At 39.2% G+C, this 26,177-nt stretch overlaps 3 protein-coding genes across 4 annotated transcripts in view; 1 reads left to right on the plus strand and 2 right to left on the minus strand.

Annotated features, from left to right (window-relative positions):
* exoc2 (exocyst complex component 2) overlaps window positions 1–6,305 on the plus strand; it is a 53,234-nt gene extending 46,929 nt beyond the window's left edge. Inside the window, exons 23-28 of the mRNA XM_015040687.1 lie at window positions 1,142–1,283; window positions 4,702–4,757; window positions 4,869–4,991; window positions 5,272–5,333; window positions 5,646–5,705; window positions 5,790–6,305. Of these exons, the coding sequence (XP_014896173.1) occupies window positions 1,142–1,283; window positions 4,702–4,757; window positions 4,869–4,991; window positions 5,272–5,333; window positions 5,646–5,705; window positions 5,790–5,883 (537 nt within the window). The 3' untranslated portion in view covers window positions 5,884–6,305. The remainder of the gene's footprint in view (window positions 1–1,141; window positions 1,284–4,701; window positions 4,758–4,868; window positions 4,992–5,271; window positions 5,334–5,645; window positions 5,706–5,789) is intronic.
* Window positions 6,306–12,071: 5,766 nt separating this feature from the next.
* Window positions 12,072–17,653, minus strand: LOC106952523 (interferon regulatory factor 4). The gene is made up of 9 exons (XM_015040688.1): window positions 17,536–17,653; window positions 17,145–17,344; window positions 16,395–16,581; window positions 16,226–16,302; window positions 15,754–15,892; window positions 15,554–15,655; window positions 14,415–14,777; window positions 13,663–13,775; window positions 12,072–12,736 (listed from the first exon to the last, which is right to left on the minus strand). Exons 2-9 carry the CDS (start codon window positions 17,340–17,342, stop codon window positions 12,575–12,577), a joined length of 1,341 nt encoding a protein of 446 aa, XP_014896174.1. The 5' UTR covers window positions 17,343–17,344; window positions 17,536–17,653; the 3' UTR covers window positions 12,072–12,574.
* A 2,601-nt stretch (window positions 17,654–20,254) lies between these two features.
* LOC106952524 (dual specificity protein phosphatase 22-B) overlaps window positions 20,255–26,177 on the minus strand; it is a 13,205-nt gene continuing 7,282 nt past the window's right edge. The window contains exons 4-7 of one of the 2 annotated variants that reach the window (XM_015040689.1): window positions 24,798–24,847; window positions 24,553–24,627; window positions 23,188–23,359; window positions 20,255–21,705 (exon numbers count right to left, since the gene is read on the minus strand). In XM_015040689.1, the coding sequence (XP_014896175.1) occupies window positions 21,556–21,705; window positions 23,188–23,359; window positions 24,553–24,627; window positions 24,798–24,847 (447 nt within the window). In that variant the 3' untranslated portion in view covers window positions 20,255–21,555. The remainder of the gene's footprint in view (window positions 21,706–23,187; window positions 23,360–24,552; window positions 24,628–24,797; window positions 24,848–26,177) is intronic. The other variant, XM_015040690.1, reaches the window with a different exon arrangement.

Here is a 26,177-nt window from a genome sequence, read left to right on the forward strand (position 1 = left end):
AACACAGTCGCTAAACAGGATTCAGGTGTTGTTTTGGCCCAGTCAAAGTACAGAGCTCAAATCAGCAGGAATGCGGTGTGAGATTTGTTTAAACGCAGTTCTCCCATTTAAGCTTGGTTTCAGTTTAACGTGTGGTTTATTTATACCCGTTTTACAACCTGCAAAAAACATATTTTATGTGCACCTACATGAAATAAAGTACAATACTTTATACGTGAAACTTTGGAACAGTGGTTGCCTACCATAATCCTCAGGGACCATTGTCCTGCATGGTTTAGATGTCGTCCTGCTGCTTCAAACTTGATTTAAGTGGGTGATTAACAGGCTTCGGCAGCTCTTGATGGCATTCAGAGGAGGTCAGGCAATCGTTTGTATCAGGTGTGCTGGAACAGAGATGCATCTGAAACATGGAGGACATCAGTTCCTGAGGAACCACTGTTCTAGAAATAAAGGAGAGGATGGCTACATTCATTAAGTGGGCAAATGTGACCCATATCTGACTTCTTCTCTGAAAGTTCCAATTCTGACCTTTCAATATGAATCAATCGCTTCAGTATGTGGTACTAAATCTGATCTATATCCGATTGTTTTCAAAGGATCTACAGTCTGAACTGTCATGTCTCATTATGTCATAATTCTGCACCAGAAAACCCAACATGATAAATCGTAACGTACGCAATTACTAAAAATGATAAAATATGAAAATATGAAATAAGTCTTTGTAAAGCGCATCACATCACAATCACCCAACTTCTGGTTCCATATACACATCCAAATGGACTTCTCTACAGAGGTTGCAGTCAGTGTTCCACAACAGATCATTGCTATTTGCCATTTGTCTCATGATCTTGTGACAATACTGTCTGCTCCATTGCTGAACTTCAACTTTAAAATTGATCAAGTCAATGTGCATTATTACTTCTAGAAACAATGCACTACTGTGTGACATCAAGGTTCTTCTTCTGCTCATTCAGGTCGCTTTAGGTTTGTGAACCATTCACACAGGAGTCTAATTGCAGTCGCATCACACACAAAAAAAATCAGATTTCCACAAAAAAAAAAATCAGAATTGAGCATCTAGACCCGCTCTGTGAGCGTAGCCTTGGTTTTTGTTAATTCCCATCTATCTGTAACCTTCCAGGTGAGTTTAGACGCCGTTCGGGAGTTGGATGGAAAACTTTTTGAAGCTTACATCGAGAGACGAGCCGATCCAATCGCCGGTTCCTTGGAGCCCGGCATGTATGCTGGATACTTCGACTGGAGAGACTGCCAGACACCTTCAGGTATTAGATAAGCTTCTTTGGCTTGATAAAAGTGAGGATTTAAAAGAGTTGGGAATTCACCGAGAGCAACCACCAACTGACCCTGACAGCATCATTCAGGAGCCGCCAAGAGCCGTGGAGCATGAGAACTTGTTGTCTGTGCTCTGATCTGTAGATTTGTGGTTCACATGTGTCATGTGTGGAGTACAAGTCTTTGATGGCTTACTGTAAACATCATTCTGCTGCTCTGCCTGAAGCTCTCATGGCCTTTATGTTGGAGCTGTGGGTGTGTGCAAAGGTTTACTTTGACATTTCTGTCACCAGATGAACTCCAAACTCAGGTGGAATGAGAATGTAAAATACGTGGTTTACCTTAAACACAGGATATGAGACAGCATGAGTCTATTGAATTTTTCAGGTGGGATGCAGGCAGATTATCGCACAAAATTTCCTAATGACAAGTTTGAGCCTTGCACTGGTTTTCTGCAGCCTCTAAGAGTTTGTATGCCTGGGCCACATGTGAAAGCGGAACATTTTGGACACTAAACCACCGTTCTAGGATATGAGACTTTCACTTGTTGCTCTTTGTGTGGGACTCCTGTAAGCGTGTGGGGTGCTGCAAGGCATTAAAAATCCGGTTTCAGTACTTTCTTTCTGTTGCTGCATTTGGCTGTTTCGCTGTCAGAGTTCACTGAATGTTATATTTTCAACCTACCATGTTTGCACATTAACCCCCGGCCCCAAACCGCATTGAATCTTCCTCAAGAAAAAAAATATGGTAAAAACACCATTGCAGTTGCAGCTTCTTATGCATTGCTTCTACATATTTGGCTGCTTGTTTCTTTGCTCCTTTTGGAGAAAAATGAACACATTCAAAGCTAAATTATCTCAGTTGGTCACATGTGGACTGGTAATTCAAACGTAAGATTATTTGGATCCACATATAAACTAAGGTCTGTTTTTTACCATTTACTTTGGATAAAAATTGTTCTGTTTGGTTATAATATTTCCTAATTGGAATTTTTTTTTTTTTTTTTTTTTACAAAAATTCAGAAACCAAAGGACATCTTTATTAACTGTGTGTCAATACAAACTAATGTAAGTCAACTGAATACCTGATATTTGCAAGTCTTCTTTTAAGAACTTTATTAAATGTGTCCAAAACAATTTTGCATGCCTAACCAGAGCGAAACAGTCTAATGTAGGAATGTAGTTAAAACTAGGTAACACACAGGGTATAAAAAGATATACAACTTTTTTCCCCACTTACTGGGGATAAATGAGACTGAACTTTTTGTATTTTAGGTTAGTTTGATTGCCAAAATTGTTAGTAATAAGAGAGTAATTTCCCTCAAAGTCAGGTGTCTGTATATACGTAGATTACTATGCATTTACACAGGTTGGGGAAGCCCACATGATGACATCATGGCTTTGTAAACACATCACCGTTTGTGTCCCAGATATGAATGTTTTAGCATGAAACATGTCAACCTCAGAACAAAACCATAAGGCCGTGTGAAGATACTAGCTGAAGTTAAACGGAAAGTCGTTTTCCAAAGTGAAACATGTCTTTTCTCAGCATTAGCTGGAAGGCCGCTCAAAGAGGAAGAAACCATTACTGCAAAAGTAACATAAAAGATAGATTAACGGTTGCAAATGCTTTTAGGTTAAAGACAGTAATTTATGGAGACATGTCCTCTGCTCTGATCACAGGAAAATGTTAATTGCTTGGCCATTGTTACCTGTGAAGGGAAAAATGAAAGCTTTCAAGCTTCATGCCGTGGGGGGCTTTGCTACAGAACAGACTGGTACACCTCATGAAACTGCTGGTGAAAAGCACCAGATGAGGAAGAAATTAAATAAAATAGGCATATATCACAACTAAAATCGTCATCTCGATATTTACCAACATTATCGCCATCGTAAGATTCTGTATCGAGTAACTCTACTTTCATCGGCTCTTTCTGGAACTGGTAACTGTCCTTCTTCAGCAACTGCAATCTTTAAAGTGCAATGTGTGTTTTTCTTCTAACTTTTATTCTGTTTGTGAATAACAAAGTGGAACATTGCTGTGGGGTTTGTATATTAGTATCTTAACCTCAGAGCAGGCCTAGCTCAAAAGTTCCAAAACAACTGGTAAAAGTGGTGTAAGGGTCTTAGATATTGAGATAATGTTGATCCTTTCTCTCTTCTTTACTGAGTTACTTTGCTAGAAGATAGTTGTGACAATGCCGTCTCTGCAACTTCCTGCAGTGCATAGCTGTAAAGAACATTTGCATAAACAATTTTAAATAATACAATTCAGACTCAGTTCTTGCTTGGGAAGAATCTGTCATATACTGTACCTTGCAAAATAAGTCATATGTTTTACACATTTGGTCTCACTACACAAGTAACTACATTAAAATAAGGATGTATTTTAATGATTTTTTTTTTATATGACATTTCAATGCAAAGCAGCTCAATACGTGTGAAGTGGAAGAAAAAGTAATACATGGTTTTGAACATAGTTTACAAAAACTATATGAATAACATTGCAAACACTTGTATTCAACCTTGTTTTCTCTAAAACTACTAAATAAAATGTAATATAATGAATCATGTTAAACGGATCAATGATGAAGTTGATCTGTTTATCAGATCAACTTCATCATTGATGAAGGGTTAAGTTATCCTAACAATGACCGAAAGTGATCTGTTTGACTAAAACAAACTTTTGCAAACTTTTCTGTCCTGTGATATTCTGTGGATATTCAATCATCTAAAAAGAGAGAATAAAACGGAAACGGAGAATGAAACAAAAAACACAGGTGTCCATCTGATCTAACAGAATTTGAAAAGAGTGCATTACTCATAGAAGCAGCCAAGAGGCCCATGGAAACTCTGGAGGAGTTCAAGAGATCCACTGTTCAGATGGAATTTTTTGACAATTATTAGTCATGCACACCATAGATCTGGTATTTAGGCTACAGTAAAACTAATGGAGAAAGGCAGCCACAAGCCATGTAAGAAACATGCCAAACAAGGATTTATGATTGTGCTTCTGTGTGAAACTCTGCGTTTGGTATAAAATAAAACTGCAAGTCGCCCTGAATACATCATCCGACAGGGTGCAGTACTATGATGTGGGATTGCTTTCATTAAGCAGGACCATGGTCACTGGTCAGGGTTAATGTCAAGATGGTTGAAGCTAAAATGACGGCAGATCTGGAAGAAAACCTGATCCTGACTGCAAAAGAGTGTAGACTTTGGTAAAGGTTCACCTTCCAGCAGAATATTGACCCTAAGCATCTATACTGCTGCAATAAAATGGCTTATATCAATGCTTATTTATGTGTTTTAATTCCTTTATGGGTTTTTTTTTTTTTTTCATTTTTGTATTCATTGTTTTTGCAATATTTTGCATAATGTATCCCATTTTCACTGCCTTCTCCCTCAGGTGTAAGGAATTACCTGAAGGAAGCTCTTGTAAACATCATAGCCGTCCACGCTGAGGTACAAACGCCCTTGCCCACACCCACCCTCCCTCCTTCCCCTATACCCCACCCCCTCTTTTTTTTTTTTTTTTTTGCACTTCTTTGTGAAACTCAACTTTTTCTGCAACAGGTCTTCACCGTCTCAAAGGACCTGGTTCCCCGGGTTTTGTCAAGAATCGTGGAATCGGTAGCGGACGAGATGTGTCGCCTCATGCAATGCGTGTCATCCTTCAGTAAGAACGGAGCCCTGCAGGTACACACTAAAATACACACGCGTTCTCTCACACACACACACGTTTTGCTGTTTGTCAGTCATATAGTAAGACCCTGACTCATAAGTCAACACCACATTTGTGGGGGGATCCACCAGTCGTTTCTGATAATGCCACATTTCAGTTCATCTGCTAACTGCTGTCAGTTGGTCATGATGGCTAGATTTCATGTTCGCTGGCTTTTATTGTTCTTTTCTTTTTCTTTTTTTTCAAACCTAACCTCTTACCACCGTCCTTCACCCCTCCCTGCTTCACATCCAGGCCCGACTCGAGCTCAGCGCCCTGAGAGACGCAGTGGCCGCATACCTAAACCCTGATAGCAAGTGAGTACAGCCCTCAAACATGTATAGCCAGTGATTTATAGCCGTGCATGTCACAGGCATAAATCCTAACAGTCGCACATCCCTCACCTACAAATCCCTATTTATGTTAGTTGGTGGGTTCTGGAAAGGAAGTGAAAGTAATCTGGTTCTGTTGTGTGCCTGCTGTGTGGTGTGTCTTGTGTGTACATGTAAGTAGGTCAGTGTGCATGTCAGGATACATGCATAGACTCGCCCTGAACTGTATTCTCTGGTAATAAAGTTTAAGTAAACTTAACTGTGTTTATAAAATGTTTTTTTTTTTTTTTTTTTCAGCGCCAGCTTCAAGCAGGCATTGGACTCGCTGCCTCAGTTGCACAGCGGGGCTGATAAGAAGTGAGTTCAATTCTGACACCGTTTCTGTAAATGCACAGTTTTACAGACCGATTTCACACATTCCGTGTTTGTTTTGGTCTCCAGGTCACTAGAGGAGCTGCTGAACAAGTTTAAGAGCAGCATGCAGCTCCAGCTCACCTGCTTCCAGCCTTCCAACATCCAGCCCATCAAGAGATAATCTCAGTCCACCTTCCTCTCCACTACCCTGCATCATCTCGTAATAACCTGTGTGCAGTCATCTAAAACTGTAGCTATTATCTGCTCTTATAGCTTTATCATTTACTCATATCTGTTTTCTTTTCCTCTGTATCACTTTCAATTTCTGCTTTACTATGATAAACACAAATGTCTGTAAAGCTAATCTTGAAGACACTAAATGAGTGGATTTCATTGTTACTGTGCAGGACAGTCCCATCTGTGTTGGTTATGCTAATCATGCCTGACCATAAATGAGTTCATGTGGGGATCTTGAGTGTTTGAGAAAGCACTGGATGCAGAGTCTCCTCTCAGACTAAACTAGAGTCCAAATCAGGATTTATTTAAAGGATGAAAAGTTGCTGTAGTTTATAATGTGCATTAATAAAAGAAACCTACACTCCATAATAGTTTGAAGTTGAACGGTCTGTCAGATAAAAATATCTTTTGAAGGTCGAGTTGCTACGATGTGACATCTTTATTGCTTTGCTTTTAACCTTTCTCCAACATGAGTCTTTCATGTTGCGCAGCTGGAAGTTTACACATATCTACCATGAGCATAAATAGCGTATTAATTTGCACCTTTAGATGTTTTTAAAAAACTGTTCTAAAACCAAAAGGAGGAAGCAAATTATTAAAAACTGCCTTTGAACTAAAACAAGCCGTTCATCAGCTGTTAGTTTAGAACCAAAAGCAAATAAGTTTTAAAAATGTGCTCTGTTGATGATTACATTTATTTGGTTGATGCCAGTGTCCAGTTGGCTGGAGAGAACACTGCTCTTTGTGTTAGAGGTGGCTTCACAAAGGACATCTACGGTCTACAACTGGTCTCGAACCCCAAAAGTGTCCAGTGGCAATCAGCAGGACATCCAGGTTGGAGAATCGGAAGGACAGTATCGTCCTGAAAAAACATCCTTATTCGTAGTCATCAACGCACAAACACCTCAAGTCAAAGCAAGTTTGTTTGGAAACCACATTTCAGATAACTCAAAGTGCTTTCATCAAAGTGTATGATGAAAACAAAAGAACATATTGCAGTAACGTAAAGGAAAGAAAGTTGGAATACAGACTAAAGTTAATGTTTGACTTAATATTTAATGGAAAGAAACTCCAAACAAATTGGGTTTTAGTCTTTCTTTCTTTAAAAGAACTCAGAGTTTCAACATTCTTTCTGGAATCTGGCTTCGTTCCAGATTAGTGGAGCATAAAAACTGAATGCTGCTTTTCCGTGTTTGGTTCAGATTCTTGGTATTCAGAGCAGATTTGAACCAGAAGACCTGAGAGGTCTGGGCATCTGGACAAAGACAGATCTGGAGAAGAGAGAACCTCCAGATCATAACCGTACCATCTCCACTGTGCTGATAGAAAAGCTCTCCAGTAGCACCTCTTTGTCATGCTAGCAATGCTGAAGCAATCAAGATGTCAGAAATGTTTTTTTATTATTATTATTTTTGAAAACTTTTTGCCATCTTTTCAGTTTGAGGTAAGCTGAGCTCTGTGACGTGATGTATTGCCATGGTGAAGTAGCCCTCAGAAGGCAGGTGGGGTGATGAAGGAATGGATATGGTCACCAACAATACTCAGGTGTTACAGTAACGGGCCCAAAGTATGTAAAGTAAAACACAAAAAAAAAACATACCATCATACCGGCACCATCATTCATAATTGTTGCTACAAGGCAGGATGGACTGATGCTTTATTATGAATGCAACAGCTGAAATTAAGACTTCTTGAATTAGGAGACATGTTTTCAGTCTCTTTTTTTTTTGTCCCATTTTGGTGAGCTTTAGCCAATTGTAGAATGTTTCCATTTCTTGGTTAGTCTGTGGTCTTCTGCTATTGTAATTCATATAGTGTTTTAGAAAGTGTTTGCAGTATACCTTTGTTAAATTGATTGGTTATTTGAGCTACTGCTGTCTTTGTATCGTCTCCAGCCTGTTTATTCTCTGTAAACCTGAGAGATGGTTGTGTGGGAAAATCCTAGCAGATCAACAGTTTCTTAAATACTCAAACTAGTTTGTCTGATAACCATGTCTTGTTTTTTTTTTTTTTCAAACTCAATTTCTCTCCCGTTACACTGCTCGGCTAAAGCCCCTTAAGTCATGTTCACTAACTTGTGATGACTAAACGCATTTCCAGTTAGACTTTAAATTTAACTTCATGTCTAAATGTCACATTCGGTTGAACAACCAGCAGTGAATGCATGGTTACAGACAGTTGGTTTGTGTGCAAATCTGTTCAAACGATCATCTTTCATTATTCATCTCTGAAGCTCCAGCTCATCACCTTGCACATGCTGCCGTTTGTCATTGTCAGCGTCTTGTTCTAAGGGAGGGACAGAGGCAGGGTTGGCTCAGGGCGTATGCAGGGTGGGGAAGGTGTGGGCCGTTACTCAGGGGGAGCAAACACAGTTATTTAATCCCAGATAAAGATGGTTGTGGGTGTAGGGACTCACGAAGCGAGCATCTCTTTTGCTGAAGTGGTGTAGAGGAGAGAAGAACACGCCTACAGCTCACATGAGGCAGATTGATTGGATGAGAGGGGTTATTTGAGGGCAGAGTAGATGTGCTGCAGAGGTTGACCCATTAAATTTCATCTTCTGAATGTACAAACCACAAATTGCTCTTCTCAGTCATTTGTTTTCAGATTTCTGTTATCGTCTGCATTCACACACCCCAAACTTTTTTTTTTTTTTTTTCTGACTTGGTTTCCCATCTACATCTAGGGGAAGGCCATGCAGTGCAGACAAGAGTTGTTTTGATCGCCTGTGTTCTAAACTTAGCTCTCTTTCCTCCCACGGATTCATTCACAAAATAGGTTCAAAGCCTAAAACCTTATCCGCTCCTCACCCTGCTCTGTTTACAGTAACAAAGGTGAAAAGGGGGAGTTTTTCTATTTACAATATTTTTTTTTATTCTCTGTTCCATTCAGGAGAAAAGATCACAACACCAGATGAAAGAAAAAGTTACTCTGACGTGATGTTTTCTTCATAGTGAGTGGGTAAATGAGCAGATGGAGAAATTCATTGCATCAAAGAGGATTTGTTTTGGCTCAACTTTGTTGTGGAGCATATTTACCTGTTTTTCTGGAGCAGATGTGTTTTGTTTTAATGTACGTAAAAAAATAGTTCCCATTGCTGATGAGAAGAACGAGCCAAGTTTAAATATGTGCTAAAACACAGTCGTTGGCAGAAAGACAACAATTTTCTGTTTGTTTGAAGATAATTGGCTAGCAAGGTGATTAGTCTTGCCATTTTTTGGGTGAGGTTCTGTGGAATATTTATGAGCAGCCATTATCTTAGCTATGGCTGCAAGAGCAATCCTACTTTGGAGAATCAGGGACCAATTCTTGTGTTGAAGTCAAGCTAACTTTTACTGCTTATACATTTCCTAAAATGGTTTCTGTTACATATCTGAAAAAAAAAAAAAAAACTGTTTGCAAAACTGCGGATGGAAAATACGCCACATGCGCAGTAACGCCTGCAGCTGTACGGCTTTGCGCGCAGTGCGTACCTTGAGATTTTCCTTTAAGTAAAAACCAAAAATGTATTTGATTTTTTTAATATCTAAAACTCTTTAACATAAGCAAGAGAGAAAGAAAATGTTTTTTATGTCAAAACATCTTGTACGTAGCCCACATCTGTGAGAATCTATGGGGCGGGGACACATTTACGTCCTAAACCTGAGTGTTATTGGTGAGCTGACTTTTGTTTATTTGCCGTCTTGGTGCTCTTTCTGCAAGCTGAATGTGACTATGTAGTGAAGCTAGCTAAAAATGAGCAGAGTTTTAACCCTCCTGTAGTTTTTAGAGGGGTCCAGTGAACTCCGCCTGGACTTTTTACCGTGTGTGATTCTGGCATTATCTCCTGTTTAACAGCTTTTTTGTGCGTGGTTTCTCAAACTGAAGAGCTGACAGGTCACTCGGTTGGGCGAACATGACATCTACCGTGCGGGAGAGTTAAACCGTTAAATCTAGTCGAAACTTTGCCAAAAGAGTTGAAGTTAGGTAAACATTGTTACTTCATCTCCTTCTCCTCTGGAAGTCTCAAACAATTCCTGGGAATCGCCATCCTCCACCTCCCGTGGACCAGATGGGTAGACTTTGCTTGTCTGTCTCATTTATTAGATCTGCTGTTTTTGTGTGCCATGTGTGTTACGCACATGTGGCCAGTATTTTTGTGGTTTTGTCTTGTGCTGGTTTTGTGCAACATGCACACGATGCATGTTAGAGATGCGGTTGTGCTCTTGTGGGTCAGATGCAGTGATAGAATTGTGCGTACCCTCAGATAATGTCCTGTAGGTGCCCCTGCACCTGCAGATGAAAACTCCAACAGCACTGGAGACGAGGTAGTGCGCTTGCCATGCCTGTAGGAGGCAGGTAACCTCTGTGAACTTTCTGATCCAGAGTCATGTCTTTCAGAAGTGCACATATGATCTGGCACATGTAACCTATGCCTCTTGATCTCAAGAGGTGCAGCAGAACACAGAGGTCCGCCATTGCTGATGTGCTGTGTGCAGAGGAGAAATCGGGTTTGAGTGCGCAAGGTGACATGACTGGCATCGTTGTTTACAAATATTTTTGGTTTGCATTTACACAGACTTACTTTGCATTGTGTTTTTAGCCCTGTTCAGACTTTTGTGTTTTTGTTCGGCAAATGCTCTATTGAAAACGCTACAGAACGTTTCCAATCTACTGTCCTGACATTGTCATGTAAACAGGGCCTTAGTTGTCACTTAAGCAAATATCCCAACAAAATGGTGAGTTTTGTCACGTTTGTATTGATTTCGTTTCACTTTCTTGCAGTTCATTTGGGATCAGAGCAGAGGATTGTCACAACTTATGAGTGAAAGGAAGCAGGTTGACGAAGGAAAATAGTTTTATATCAATGCAAGAAGATAGCCTATCCAAAAGAAAAAACTTACTTAGTTTATTAAAACGACCAACAATTTGATTAAGACAGTGGAAATACAAGTTTTAATGTTTTTTTGTTTTGTTTTTTTTTGTTTTTTTGCACGTGTCCACAAAATGTTTATGTGCCAATGAACATTTTGTGCACATAAACTGTATGCACATTTTATAACCTACCGAGAAAAAATGTTTGAGATTTTTTTTCTTGGTAGGTTGTAAAATTTTGGTGAAAATAATTTAAGCTGTTTTCCTCCTCGTGCTTTTTAGTACAACCACTGGTTTCCAAAGTACCGTGCTCTGACTTATTTTTTGGAACCTAACCTCCTCAACTGATGACAACTTCTTCCCTGCTCATCTTCTGAATTATTTTGCGGCTGACAGAAATGTTTTTGTGGTTTCTTTTCGATTGTTTTCCATAAAAGTGGAAACACCTCTGCTAGCAGAAGTCAGGAAGGCTTTCTCTCCACTGCTCTACGCGGAAAGCGCGGCCAACCTCTTCCTCTCTCTCTCCGCCCTTCTTGATGTCATCGTACTGTTTGCGATAACCCGGAGTTTGATTAACCAGCGTCATCCTGCATGTGAACCACACTTCCTGTGCAAACCACGCACAGATAGTACTGACGTTATCCGGCGAGCTCACACAATTATGAAGAGAGCATGGCCTTTCTCACAGTGTCTTGTTGTTTTTTATTATTGTTCCTTTTTATATATATACAAACACAAATTATTCTTGAAGACAAAAGACATTCAGATCAAAACAAGCTCTGTTCAGATGTGAAACATTTAATACAAAGTAAAAGTTAAGAAGCTTATCTACATTCAGCTCCCTGAGTTTCTTATACAAACAGTAGTAATAGTGTCCACTAGCAAAAATATATATATATATGTAGCAAAAATTCCTATTTACAAGAGGTTTGTTAAATAAAATAAAAAAAAACTTGCAGCTTCTTACCCCAGCTGATATTTAGTTGTACAGAGAGAATGTATGTTTTTTCTCATGTAAATAAAATACAAAAGTAGAGCCAGTAAGCTTACTCATAAAAATTTGCAAAACTGACCTTTTGTAAAAAAAAAAAAAAAAAAAAACCCTTCCAACTTGTTTAAGGCTTAAAAGTACACATTTAAAATCTTGTTGGGTTCTAGGACAAAAAACGATAATACTCAGTTTCACACTGTAATTGCAAAGTGTGAGTTAGATACAGTTACAAACTAACAGAAAATGAAAGTTTGGCCCAACAAGAAAGCAATACTTTTTTTTTTTTGTTTGTTCTAACTTAAGAATCAAACATTTTGTAGCTCTTTGGTGGATTTTGCTGGAGATCTAAGCAGGCCAGACCTTCTTGCTTCCAATTTTACTCTAAGCTAGTCGAGTGCCAGTCACGTCGTGGATCTCAGGATAGATGTCGTACCTTTATCATCTTACAAAACAAAATTTATGCTTTGCACTATTCTTTTAAGGCACAAAAGTCTTTTTTGTTCATTAGTACAATCACCTCCGCTGTCAGTTTAAATTTCCTAAAACGAATAATGTGTGGTTAAAATAAAACTGCGCAGCAATTTTTGGTTTTATCACACCCAGACATATTCAGTCACACGTTCAATACACAGAATCGAAAACTAAGTAAACAGAGGCTAACTAAATATTCAGTTTATGTACACAGTTGTCCATGTTTGTTTGTCCCTGAGATTTCACGACCATGTATTTAAAAAAAAAATGCTTCTGTTGCTTCATGAAGTTTTTCACAGTCACTCAAACCGCTCACGGTTCACTCCTGCAGGCTGCTGCTGTGGTGATGCGTGATCGCTCTCGGATAGTCCTCGGTGGCATTTATGTGCTCCGTAACTGTGGGATGCTCGTAGCCACGGTAGTAATGGCCACCAGTCTGCTGGGCGTAGAACAGGAACTGCCTGGCGAATAGCGGCTCCACCTGAAACACACAGAGGGGAGGAAAACACTTCAATATGGCTCCATTTTACACTTTGAGTTGCTATTCTTTTTTTATTTGACTTGCAAAGCGTAAATGTACCATTTTAAACTGCTAAAAGTCTGAGATGAGTTTGTTCATTTGCCAAAGCTCTAAGGCTAGCAAGATCCAAGGAAGTTGCACTTTGTTGCCATTTACCACAGACTTGCTAATTCAATTTCTTTCTTTCTTCTGAAAAAAAAACACAGTCTCATTCCTATATACAAAGATCACAGATACCACCTGGTTCCCTGTGCACTGTAACATATATTTCTGCATGTCTGTTTCTATCAGTTGCTCACATAAAAGCTGAATTTATGGTGAGAAAAACTCAATTATTTAAATACTTTTCAAAGCATTTTTTTTTAATCCTATTATTTTTCTTATTTCTCTGTGACTAAGATTTATCTTGACTGCTTTCCTGTTGAACTTGCAGATAGAAAAGGCGATTGCTAGCAAGAAATGTTACAAATTACCGAAAAAGTTGATTAATAGATTAAGAATGGCTAGCCATGCTTGAAATAGCCTTCCTTGTCATTTTGAGATCTCCCAAACTTTATGCTGCTGTAGAAATCAAAGATGTGAGAGGTAATCCTAAAGCCTGAAACCAGACTGACGCTGATTCCTAGCAACTTTTTCTAAACCTAGATTTAGTTTTGAAACAAAATGTGCATCTTGACAATGGAGAAGTTCCTGCAGACTTTCAAGTCCTATTTTTAAGTTTTGAAAACAAACTTAAAAGTTCAGCATTACTTTTTTTTTTTTTGAAACCTTTCAAAACGTAACGCTGAAAATCAAACTATGATTTCATTTTGATCAGAGCGTCTTCTGACATATATCTACACAAAGAGCCATTGTAAGATTTCTTAAACATGGAGTCTAGCAGTCACCTGGACTGTGAGGGTTCGCCTTTGCCTCTGAGGATCTAGACATTCGTCTCCAAAGCTCAGCAGGACCTGGAAGCGACTTAGCGGCCGACCGTGGAGCCCATAACTCTGGATCTCTGGGTGATGGGGAAAAGGAAACAACACAGGTTTACATTATTATTAACAGCTATGTTATCTGGAATAAGTCTGAGGACTTGAAATGATTTCGCCAGAATTTCTCTTGAAGTGGTATGACATTTTAGGGTAAAGTGAATGGAAAGTCCTGGTCACACTAAGCATGCAAATACAATTAGTTGTCAGTCACAGCTGGGGCTGTCAGTGCATGTGGGTGGGGAAGATGTGGCTCTGTAAAAAGTCATGTGACTGACAGCTTATCATGAAAACTACTTGAAGAAGGTCACCACAATTCTTCTTAGATGCTACCAAGGGGCCTTTCCAGTAAATGAGCTGCAAGTTTGGTACTCATGAGATTTCACAATCAAAACTGTCTCTTTAACATGGCTAATGTGGCTTTTTCTAATTAAAAGCCACATTAGTTTTGGTAATAAAGCCTCTTTTGTTCAATTTAAATAGGAAAGGGTGCGAATTTCAATGTGGTTTTCAAAAAAACAAACATAAAAAAAACTGATACAAAAATGTAACATTTTAAAAGTAACCTCATTAAAATCCATATATTTTTCCTAAATCATTATTAAAAAAAAAAAAAAAAATAGTGCATTTGTAATCGAGTTTGATCACGCATTCTGAAGTCTCACCTGTAAGGTAGTCCTGTGTATGTAGAAGTTTACAGACAATGTCTCTCTCCAGCTTGTTGGGCTTGTTTCCGTACATTGAAGGGCCTCCCTGCCAGTACACCCTGCTCTGGCACATCCTGCGGGCGTAGAGTCCGTCAGCGCCCATCCACAGCAGGACCCCGCTCTCCAGGCCGGTCGGCGGACTCGGCGGGCACTCGTCCACCCTCCTTTGGGTGTCCACAGGCAGCGGCACCACGTCGGGACCACCCGGGAGGTAGGGCTTCTCTGGTGGGCTCGGCGTGATGTGGCAGCCCTCCGGACTGGAGGTGGTCACCTCCCTCACCAGAGTGTCCCGAACGTACACCGACACATGGAGGCGGAAGTCTGTTCGAGGAAAGAAAACCGACAAGAGGGTCAAACAAACCTGGCCTGTTTTTCAATCTGTTTACGCTTCTGTCACCTGTACAGTCAGATTCAAAACTGTAGTTGGATCAAAACAGTTTGAAATATTTCCTGAAAACAATCAGGAACCACGTTTATTTAAGTAGAAGGTGACCTGAAATTGACAAAACTGCTTTTTAGGAAACAGGATCTGTGCTGCAAGATTTGTGTCATACTTTAGACCTTAGATGCCCTGTTCTCACACTAATGCCCTGCAAAATGGCATTAAGCCCTTCTTTTCAATTTATTATAGTTTGACCTGATGTGTTTGAGAATTTAACCATCGTACCTTTAAACATAGTCAAATTTATGTAGGTGCATCTCTATCCAACTGATTATCGGGATCATATTTAGTTTTAGTGTGTATAGTAAGAACATGTTTAATTGATAAAGAAACTTTTTTTTTCCACTTACTACACTGGGGCTGAAAAGACTGCTCACTTCTTTCTGAAATGTCATGTTTTTGGTTACATCTCTGAAAAGCTTTCCTTTGATGACATAATGATTATCTGTTTTTATTTTGGGTGCACAAAACAGGCAGGCGACAGGATTTCTGCGCATATAAATCTTTAATATGGCTGTGGAAAAAAAAAACTTCTTTTGGCATATTTTAATCTGCACGAAGCATTTTGCCTTACAGCTTCCTGTTTTACAATGACCCTATGATTTCATGGCGTGAGAGGGGAAAAAAAGGTGAAGTGAAAGTGTATCATGTGCACCTGAGAGAGCCTCTGCTGATCTGATGCTGGCGTCCAGCGGGAAGGGCGAGGGCTGACTGTCTGTGGGGCCGTAGGAGTAGATGGAAGCTCTGAGCTGGTATCCTGTGCAGAAAGAGGAACGGAGTCAAGCTTGGCATGCCAAAAAAGTGGATGTAAAACGGATAGGTCTCATGCAGCTGTTATAGATAGAAATGACGTACCGTTCTCCATGGATGGGGTCTGCCATGGCAGGCTGCGGGGCGGACAGGGGCACTGAGTAAAGGGCAGGTCGGGCAGGGACGGCTGCTCCGGGCAGTAATCCCTCCAACTGCATTCAGAGCTTGGCATGTACTGTGGTATCTACAAACACATACATCAAGCACGGCTTTAAGAAGCTTTTAAGCAAAAGGTTACATTATTAAAATGTTTTGGGTTCAACGATCCATTTCGAACATGTTTTTCAAAGAACCAAGTGTTCAAAAGTTGCTTAAGCTTATGCAATTTTTTCCCCCCTCACTGTTATTTAAAGTACATTCCCTTTACAAATGTTTGTTCGGCATCATTCAACACATCATGAAGCTGTTGTTTCTCAGTTCATTCATGCACGAACAACATTCCATGCTTCATTCAGCAGCCTGTCTGCTGTCTCTCTGAGGCCCCGCCCCGCTTATTTCGTATGCATATGTAAATTACCTGAGTAGGTACAGATGGGTATGGATGGTGCATCTGATAGCTCACTGGGCTCAGGGGACTGTCCTCCGGTCTGGGCCCTGCGTGCAACACGGAAAAAGATTTAGCGTCACCCTTTCCCAGTTAAACTCATGCAGCTGTTCGATGTACAGGTGGTGTTCGAGTCACTGACTTTTCTTTGCCCCCTCGGGGATGATTCGGTACACTTTGTAAGGGTCAGAGATGTCCAGCTGGCTCCTCTCCACCAGCTCCTCGAAGTCGTTGCTCTTGTTGAGGGCGCAGCGCAGGCGGGTCTTCCAGGTCGGAGGGTCCGGCTTGTCGATCCCCTCCCGAAACTTGCCCTTGAACAGCGCCCATGCCTGCAGACAATTCGCAGGGAAAAAATGGCAAAAGAAAAAAAAGAAAGGCAATCTATAAGCAGTGGGTCACATCTTACAAGGTTGCAGCGCAGGAATGCGAGGATAAGTGGCGCAATTAGACTCGAAAACTTTATATTTTGCCAAAATAATGTATTTTTTCTTACATTTACATTAAATTTTAAATAGCATGTTAAATGTTGTCTGCTGTTAAAATTGCAGTGTATACAGCTGATAACTTTTACTGAATTTGATTGATTATATATTTCGATAGATGAATTAGACTTGTTTGAAATTATAACACATATTTGTAGTGATTTAAATCACATGAACTGAATTGAATTTGGCTCATTTTTATAGTTTGCTGCTTGCATCTTTAAGTCTATACATTCTACATGAAATAACACATAAATACTCCGCAGACCAACCGTGCATCAGTATTTAAACAAGTGACTAAAAAAGAACTTAATTCTAAATGAACGAACAATAAGTTTAAATTCAGTCAGTAGCCTAAATATTTAGATAAGTTGGCAGTTTTATTCTCATCCATGGCCGCTGTCTCTTACCTTAAAAAGCGCGGCATCCTCATCCCGGTTGTAGTCCTGCTTCCCGGCGTGTTTCCATGGTATCCTAAAGATGGTCTTCTCGTCGTTCTCCCACACCAGGCCGGGATACTTCCCGCAGTCCACCTGCTCGATGAGCCACTGGCGCAGCTTCCCGTTGCCGCTGCTCCCGGAGCCTCCGTAATCCACTTCAGAGTTCATCTCTGAGCAAAACACAAAAACAAAACTCCGCTTGTAGGTCCTGTACCCAAATGTGATATAATGTGTAGGCTGTGAAAGCAGCACAGAATCAAGAGTTGTAAAAGTGAGAAGATCGCTAAACGTGGACTCCCACGCAGACTACAGTTGTGCTCTTGCTTTACGCGCCCCGGGTTGCGAATCGAAGCTGTCTTACCTGCGAAACCCGAAACCCGTCAAGTTTTGAAATCTGTCAGTCTCAGAAAGCCCTCACCATTCCGGCGGGCCCGCTTAAATCCTCGCAGCGTGAAACGAGCAGCAAGGAGGGCGGAGTCAAGAGGAGGATGCTGAACAAGGAGGAGGAGGAGGAAGAGGAGGACGCACCTGCCGCTGCTGCGCCTCCTGCCGCTGCTACGCTGAGCTCCCCTCCTGCGAAGCTTATCAGCGCGCTCACAGCGGCCGATCTCCAGTAAGACACCAGGGGAAACCCTGCCGGCGTCAGCCAGAAGTGTCACACACCCGCACGGGTGGAAAGTCAGAGGACGGAGACAAAAACAATTCTTTGAAATGATAAAGCCTTACGAAAAAGAGTAGCTGCAGAGAGTGGTCCTGCAGGAGAAATGATGCGCAGAAAGAAAGAATTGTAGTTTGCTCCTCCTGGAAGATTAAATAAGAACAGCCGACATAATTAGATAAGATGAGATTATTAAGTAGAGTTATAGGAATTCACCTGCTCTGGTGCAAGAGAACAAAAAAGGTCGATAGAAAAACATGACTGTAGCCTATTCGAGAATGAAAAAGCTGCTTGTGAAACTTGGAAAAGGTAAACTGAAAAAAAAAAAATATAGGCTATATATATATAATAATGATCACCCCAACCTGTTCTAAAAGATATAAAAAAAATACATTATCCTTCTTTAAGTCTTTTACGTTTTATATTTTAATTCTCATTTTCTATTTGGGGTTTTTATACGAAAACTGTTATAGAAATTTAACTTCATTTTATACTTATTGTCTTGCTTTCTCTTCTACAAAATGCATGTCAAGTGGCCACCATTTTACAGGTGGGTCATTTGGGAAAATTTGCATTTGAGTAAGTCAGAGCTAAATGTATGTATTTGAATAAACTAGTTTTAAAGAAGAAAAACAGACAGAGTGTGTGTGTGGGGGGGGGGCGGGGCTCGCGCTTGTGTGTGTGTGTGTGTGTGTGTGTGTGTGTGTGTGTGGGTTCCTTGAGAATTCAAAGCTTCTCTAGTTTCAATCTGCAGCATCTCAACTCCTTTATAAATAATATTTTCAGGAATACAGCCAATTCCTGAAAATAAAAGCACCCGCAGAGGCAATGTAGCCATCATTGAACCCTTAAATAAGGGAGTAGAGGTACATGGCATTTGGCACAAAAATAAGTTTTAATAAACATTCAGATTCATTCTACTGATTCATGACATTTTAAAACGGAAAGTATAACACAATTGCCTAATTACTGTCCTTATAGAACAAATATGTTATTTTAATCTTCTCTAAACTTTCTTTCAACATCCAACAAATATTGAATTAGTCACATTCACCTGCTGAGTTAATCAGAGGTGGAGATTTAAAATGAAACACAAGGTTTACAAAAAAACAAAATGTTCTCATGTTAAATGAGCAATATTTCATGATTTTTAATTCCTCATAAAAATCACTATTGACAAAAAGTAAGGGATATTTTCCTTTTGAGTAAAATTTATGGAAACCGTGAAAAGCTGGCAGGACACTAATATTTTTATGACAGTAGGGCATTTAAGTACAAACATGCAATAGTGGTTTTCTCATCTCAAATGAATAATTGGAACAAAAACATAAATAGTGCTTATTTATGCCACACCAAAAAAATTGCCAATGTTTCAAAAACAAGTCATGGGCTCTTCAGCATCTATTACAGCTTGACAAGAACGTCTCGAGCTTTTCACCAGTTGACTTATTGTTTTGCGTCAGTCATGAATCCCATCCTTCTTCTTCTTCTTCTTCTTCTTCTTCTTCTTCTTCTTCTTCTTCTTCTTCTGTTCACAACAAAATGGTCATCATGAGCTGCAACCTGCTGATGATACTCTGTAACACTTTTGTCTGAAAACATCATGTTTGAAGGCAAGGTCAGGTTGATCAGTTGCTTGGTGTTGTTTTGGTCTCATCCTGTCAAAATGTGAACAGCAACCTAAAGGGAATTGTTTAAATACCAGTTCTGATTGAACCAGGAAATGTATTGGTCCAGTCAGGGATCAAACAGCTGTTGTGAATTTTATCACTAAGCTTAGAGAACAGCAAGTTGTGCCAAACGAACTGGAACGCTGAAAAGTCAAAAATGTGCATTCAAAAGTTTAGAGGAAGTCACATTAGACCTTGGATATGTAAGTTTTATTTTAAAAATGTATATTTTTTACTTAAAACTGTCACTAGACAGATAATGTGTGAAAAAATGAACTCCCCTTTCTTCTCCAAGTGCTAATTATAGATTTACACAGCTCAATCAGAAACAACGAATCACAGCCAGGAGGAGGGTCTTAGCACTGTCAATCATGCTTGTGTACATTGCTCACAGACTCCCACTTGTTCTCTGCAACACTACAGCTTCTCCCCAAAAGAAGACACTGTTGTGAATGCTAAGGCTTGTTAGCCGATGACAGCAGAAAAACAGTTTTCCTGGAACTGTGAGTTGTTTCTCCACCATTTGCACATTAAGAAGTGTGTATACAAGGTTGATTGACAGCGCCACAACAATGGATTCACAACACTCTTCCTGGTTCTGATTGGTTGTTTTTAACCAGGAGTGGTGCATTTCTTCACGATTTAATCTCAGTATATAAACATCTGTTCTGCGAAGGATTCTGAAGTTTGTTGGAGAATATATAAAGAACAAACATCATGAAGATCAAGAAACACAGCAGACAGGTCGGGAATAATATTATGGAGAGTTTAATGCTGAGTAAGATCGTAAAACAATATCCCAGGCTTTGAACATCTCGTGGACAGGCTGAGCAAGGGATGGAAACAATGGCTGGAGTTGATGAGAAGATGGAAAGAGCTAAATACGAGATTTATTCTGAAAGAAAGCCTGTTGCAAAACACTTGAGACTGGAGACACGGCCCTACACAGACAGTCATGGCTACAATGGAATGTTTTACATCAAAGATGAATGAATTGCTAAAATGGGCTAGTCAAAGCCTAGACAAAAATAACAAATTCAAAATGCCTTAAAAATGTGATGTTCAGATGGGAATCTGACAGCCTATTTCTAAAGAACTATTGGCAATAGTCTCAGTTTCTTCATGTGCAAAGTTGTTGAGACATAAAAGATCAGCAACATGTGGTTCTACAAAGTCTTGAATCAGGAGGGATGGATAATATTCATGCAATTCTTATTTCTAAAAAAATACATCAGTAATTAAGAACTGTGCATAATTTTTCCTTCAGCTTCACAATTACGCATTACCATGTGTACATCCATCAGATAAAGTCCCAATGAAAACATTAAAATTATTGGGTGTAACTTGACAAAACGTGAAAAGGTTTAGGGCATAAATTCTTAAAAAAAAATAACACTGGATACATCTCAGATTCCAGTGTGTCAGAAGCAACATTAGTTAAAATTTGTGAAAGTCAGAATAGTTAAAAATAAATGAATCTGTTTGAAATGAACTCCTAACTCCCTCAGTGGGTGGGTGAAATTCGACATTAATAAAAATTTACTTCCACAATATATAATTGTCTTTTTTTATGCAGAGACTACTGTCAATTGGACATAAGGCAGCACAAATAAATTCAAATAATTCAAATAATATCAATAATAGTGTAAGTAATAAAATAAAAAAAAAAAACACGCTGTGGTATGTTTACTGGGAAACTGTTCTTTAGTTTCCACTCTCTGCATAGAAACTAATACTCATATTTCAAGTTCAAGACACAGCATAACATAACTCACAGGGGGGGAGTGTCCGCTGCTAACTGTGTGTTCACACTCAGGACTTTGTGTACAAACTTCCTTGGGGTCCCGCTTGGCTGCCCTTGCATGTTGTTTTGACAGTTAGAGGCCAAGACATGACATGATAACAGAGGTATGAAATCCCCCGGCCAATCTGCAAACAAGAGATTCAACCAATCATCGATACCAAAGAACTCCTGGATGAACGTTCCTGCTGATGCGATTCCAACAGTCCTCACATTTGTAGGCCCGGGGTGACGAGAGCGGAATGTATTTTTTCATGTGTGACTTTGTCCCAGAGCTGGTGGGATGTTGACAGAGCTGCTGCTGCCGACACTGTTACTAGACTTTTTATTAATGAGATTCTGAATTTCCTCATCGTCATTAAAGGAGCCCTTCCCGTAGCGCTCCGTCCACCAGGCTCGATACTGAAAAGAGGGGAGAAAGAGGTTTATTGTTGTCTCTTATGAAAAAGTTACCCTAAATTCTTTGTATTTTTTTGTTTCCAATCTTTTCAAGCAGATTTTTTGTGACTTTCTGAAGATCTTTCTTTTAGGACTTGGAAAAAGCATCAGATCAAGTCACATTATCATTCAGTTATATGACTGTATAACATGTGGTTTTACAGCCGACTAAATCAAGTAGTTTTAGCCGCAGTAAAACAGCTGATTAACTCTAAATACAAATATTTAATCTGTCATTCTCTGCTTCCCAACCCCTCTTCATTACATCACAACCAATTTTGAGATGTGGATAGATAGAAACACAAAGGTTTGGCTCCTCACTAAACAAACACACTCAGAAAGCAAATCATTTCAGGGTCGTCATTGAACAGTGTTATATTTAGAACAAATTTAAACATGTAAAACACTGATATTTCAGAAAATATTTTATGCCTAACTTTTGTATTGTATAGTACAGTTTTATATCATTCTTTAAGTGGAGGATTGTGTGTGAAAGTCTCCGTAGGTCCGTTTCTGTCTGGAAGCAACATCCACGCTGTGTAAACACACTCAAATCTCCTTTTCCTCCACATCCTACACTTCGTTTGAACTTCTGAAAGTCATTTTCACCACGTCTTCATCTCTAAATACATTGATCTTCAACAGGTGTACATAGTAAAGTGAACTGTGAGTGTATTGGAGTCTGTTAGTATTTGAGAAAATCCACTCAAACACCTAATTCTCATTTTTTCTAAAAGTTTTGTAATAATTTTACAAAGGAAAACAATCCTATTAAGTCTAATGTGTTTGTAAAGATTACTTTATTACCCTGTCCTCACCTTTCACTAGTTAATCTGCTAATCGTAAAAATGTTCAGACCAGAGTTAGCTTTACTTTCCATCCTTGACTTTTCTATTGTGCTGCCAACAGTTAGGCTGGTTCATGAAAATACTGGAAGCCATTTCCATTTTTCTTTTGTTTGTTAAATAACTGTAAAAAAAAAAAAAAAACAACAAATTAAAAAAATAAAATTTGCTGCATTTTTTAAAAACTTTTTTTGTTAATAAAAAGCTCTTAAACATTTCTCAATAAAAAAATCATGGAAGAAATTTTTACTGTGGGTAGGCTTCAAATATGCAACTTGAAAAAAACAAAGGACACGGGGAAGAACTAAAGTAAGGATACAGGGATGATATGATGGGAAGAAGGAAGTAAGGGAGGGAAGGGAGAATGTAAGAAGGAAAGAATGGAGCAACAGAAAGAGGGAGGGAGGAACAATGGATAATTGGATGAGGCATCAACTCATCAAATTTGTTTCACCTTATTCTTTTCCATATTTATTATGACTTGAAAACTACTGAAACTTTTCCAGGCTGCGTAGGAACCCTATGGATAAGTTTTGATCTCTCAAAGGTTAATTTTTGAAATACACGTTCATATCACCATATTTTCATACAAATGACTAACCTCTGCCAGCTCCATGTTTTCGAACTCCTCCAGCTGCCGCAGGAAGCCCAGGTTGGGGCCCGCACATGGCCGGGCAGCCCGGACCGCCGCCAGGGACTCCACCCAGCCTCGTCCCGTCACTGTCATGATGTAAGCCACCACCAAGGTTACGCTGCGGGACACTCCTGCCACGCTGACAACCACAGACCCTCACAGTTAGTACTCCTTCTCATATGCAGAATCTCTGCTTTAGAGTATAAAAGAAGTGAAACCCACTCCTGACGCTGTGGTTAAATGTCTACTGTTGCCTGTTTGATATGAGACAAGATGAAAGGTGAGGACATTTTCTATGAAAGTTTTTAACCTAAAAGCCTGATAGTCAGGTTCTTTTTGGTGTGGCTGAAAATGAGACCTGGGCTAATAAAATCTGAAGATTTTTCAGTTATTCTGAGGAAAATTCTTATTATGACAGGGGGATACAATTTTTTTCTGCTTCTTTCTGATACAGTCACCAGTAATCTCTGAATTTTTTTTTCCCTCCAATCATTCAAAATTCTCCAAGCTATCCACAAGTCTTCCAAAGCTTTTATACCTCAGCTTCCTTTTTACCTCAGATGTATTTGAGTTTGTGGGACATGAGAAAACCAGAATCTGAAAGTACATTTTGTAAAAAAATAAATATATAAAATAAAATAAAATATGAAACACAGACCTGACACAAGACCTGCAGGTGCATCATCCTAAAGTTACTATAATTTATATTTAATAGCTTTTCCTGTTGGGTTCTTCCTCAGATTGATACTGCACAAAGTTGTTTTATAAGATTAAACCAAGGATACAAAATCATAATAAATCTCCAATAAGCCATCACTTCACGTTTCCATTCACTTTTCACTTTCTCATCTTTTTTCTGTCTCATCATAGCCACAAACATCAATGTATTTTGTCAAGATTTTTATGTGACAAACACAAAGTTGTGGATATGTGGGTTTCAAAAAAATTTTTACAAACGCAAATCTAAAAGGTGTAGAATGAATTTCTGTTTGCCTGGGTATCTTACTACAAGTTTTCCACACCTAAAGACGACATGCGTTGCCGATTGTTGTTAAAAATGGATTAAGCGCCATAAGATTGGATGGAGAGGGTTTGTTGAAAAATTCTTTGTAGGTCCAGAAATTTGACTATGCCATTTTAATACATCAAAGACTCCTATTTAAACCATTCCATTACAGATCTGGCTGTGTGGTTATCGACCTCCTTGAAGGCGAACCTCCACCTTAGTCCTAAATCTTTCCCAACCTTTTTTAGTTTTTTTTTTTTTTTCTTTTTTATAAGGGCTGCAAAAATATACAAGTGTAGAGATCGATTCTAAGAACTGGTCCTCACCAGTGTACGAGGCAGCCCTCTCCTTTCAGTCGGCTCTCATGGATAAACATGATGCTCTCTCTGAAGTACTGAATCCTGGAGAAAGCATCACATCAAGCAGCTTATCCATAAACATAACAATCTAAATATAGAGAGATATGTATCTAAAGTGGAACGTGTTAGTTACAGATCAAATGCTCATATTTCCGTTGAAAGAAAAATTAAACAAATTGCAGGGCCAAAATCTGATCTTTTTCAGTACTCACAAGTTTTGCTTTGAGTGGTCAGAAGCAGATATACAGAGATAAGTCATGTCCTGCACAGAAGAGGAAACAGCTTAAATTAGAGATGTTAAATGAAATTCGCCGCAGTATTTTGTAAACAGAACTACCTTTACACTTGCAAAACCAATAATATTAAATATATTAATCGCTCTTTGTATTTCGAGGTCATTTAGATGCAAATGCGGTGGCTATTACACCCTTCCTGTTTTTTCATGATACGTGCCCTGAAACCTTGCCGTTCTTGCCCTGTGAGCGATGTGGATTGCAACATAACTGAGTGAGGGTGTGAGTTTGTGCGTGCGTGTGTGTATGTGTGTGTTTACTCTTCGTTGCACCTGGCAGCTGATGGTACATTAACTGGACAGAAACCACCTCATCATGCTATGACTGCACTCGTGCAAAAACCCCTGAGTCCTCAGGGACAGTGCAAACTCTGGAAGTGCTCCAGACACTTTTCGTAAGCATTAGTAAAAATATATCCACAGACTCCGCAACCCTTATTTAAATTGTGACCCTCTGGAAAGGACCTCATGTCTTTGCACAAGTTCATCACTATTATTTAATAAAGTCAAACCCTGACTGTGAGGCTTTATTCCTATGCATGCTGATAACTAAATTCCATTCTTGTAAAGAAAAGTTTAACAGATTTGATCAAATAGAAATTACTGCTTCACTCTGTTCTGCAATATGGTAATCACGACCGCATCTTTTCAATGTAAATGTCACATCTGACCTCAGAGACTTAGTGGTTGCAAATTTTACCATCCTCTCTCAGGAACCATCACGTCGTCTTCCAAGAAATCAATCAGTCAGCAGTTTGACTGTTGAGTATGCAAATAAACTGTCCCATCTGGCCACTCTGTCTAAACTCGACCTGAGTCATCTTTAGTTACAGATTTAAAAAAAAAAAAAAAAAAGCTGTGTCATGCAGTTTTTTACAGAAAAAAACAATTCTCAGATTATGTGTTTTATTAGAAATGAACAAAAGTGTGTGAAGTATGTGTGGGCCTAAACTTTTGAAAAGTTTTGGTGGTTGACCAGTTTAGGTAGTGATACTGTGTAATACAAGTTGCTGTTTCTCTTCAATGTTCAATGAAACATTCTGGCATGGATGGGAGAAAGTGTACAGAAAACTCAGAGCACTTTTCACGATTGCTTTCAGCAAGGAAAAGATGAAAGTTGTGAAAGCGGACACTGGGGATATCAGACAGATTTTCAAAAATGAGTTCAATCGATTGTTTTCAAACACATTTCTCTTTTTTTTTTGTTCACCTTGTTTCTCATGTTCAATCCAATATGATAAAAAAAAAAAAAAATAATAATAATAATAATAATAATAATAATAATAATAATAATAATAAT

This window comes from Poecilia latipinna, unplaced genomic scaffold (genome assembly GCF_001443285.1).
Source record: "Poecilia latipinna isolate Pla-1442-1.1 unplaced genomic scaffold, P_latipinna-1.0 Scaffold522, whole genome shotgun sequence".
NCBI classification, from domain to species: Eukaryota; Metazoa; Chordata; class Actinopteri; order Cyprinodontiformes; family Poeciliidae; genus Poecilia; species Poecilia latipinna.

Bases quoted from the DNA above. Each gene is read 5' to 3' on its own strand.
- LOC106952523 (XM_015040688.1), bottom strand. From the start codon at position 17,342: ATGAACTCTGAAGTGGATTACGGAGGCTCCGGGAGCAGCGGCAACGGG. The intron at 16,582-17,144 runs GTAAGAGACAGC...AATTGTCTGCAG, and splicing joins AGGATGCCGCGCTTTTTAAG to GCATGGGCGCTGTTCAAGGG. The intron at 14,778-15,553 runs GTGCACATGATA...TTCCTCGAACAG, and splicing joins ATCAGCAGAGGCTCTCTCAG to ACTTCCGCCTCCATGTGTCG.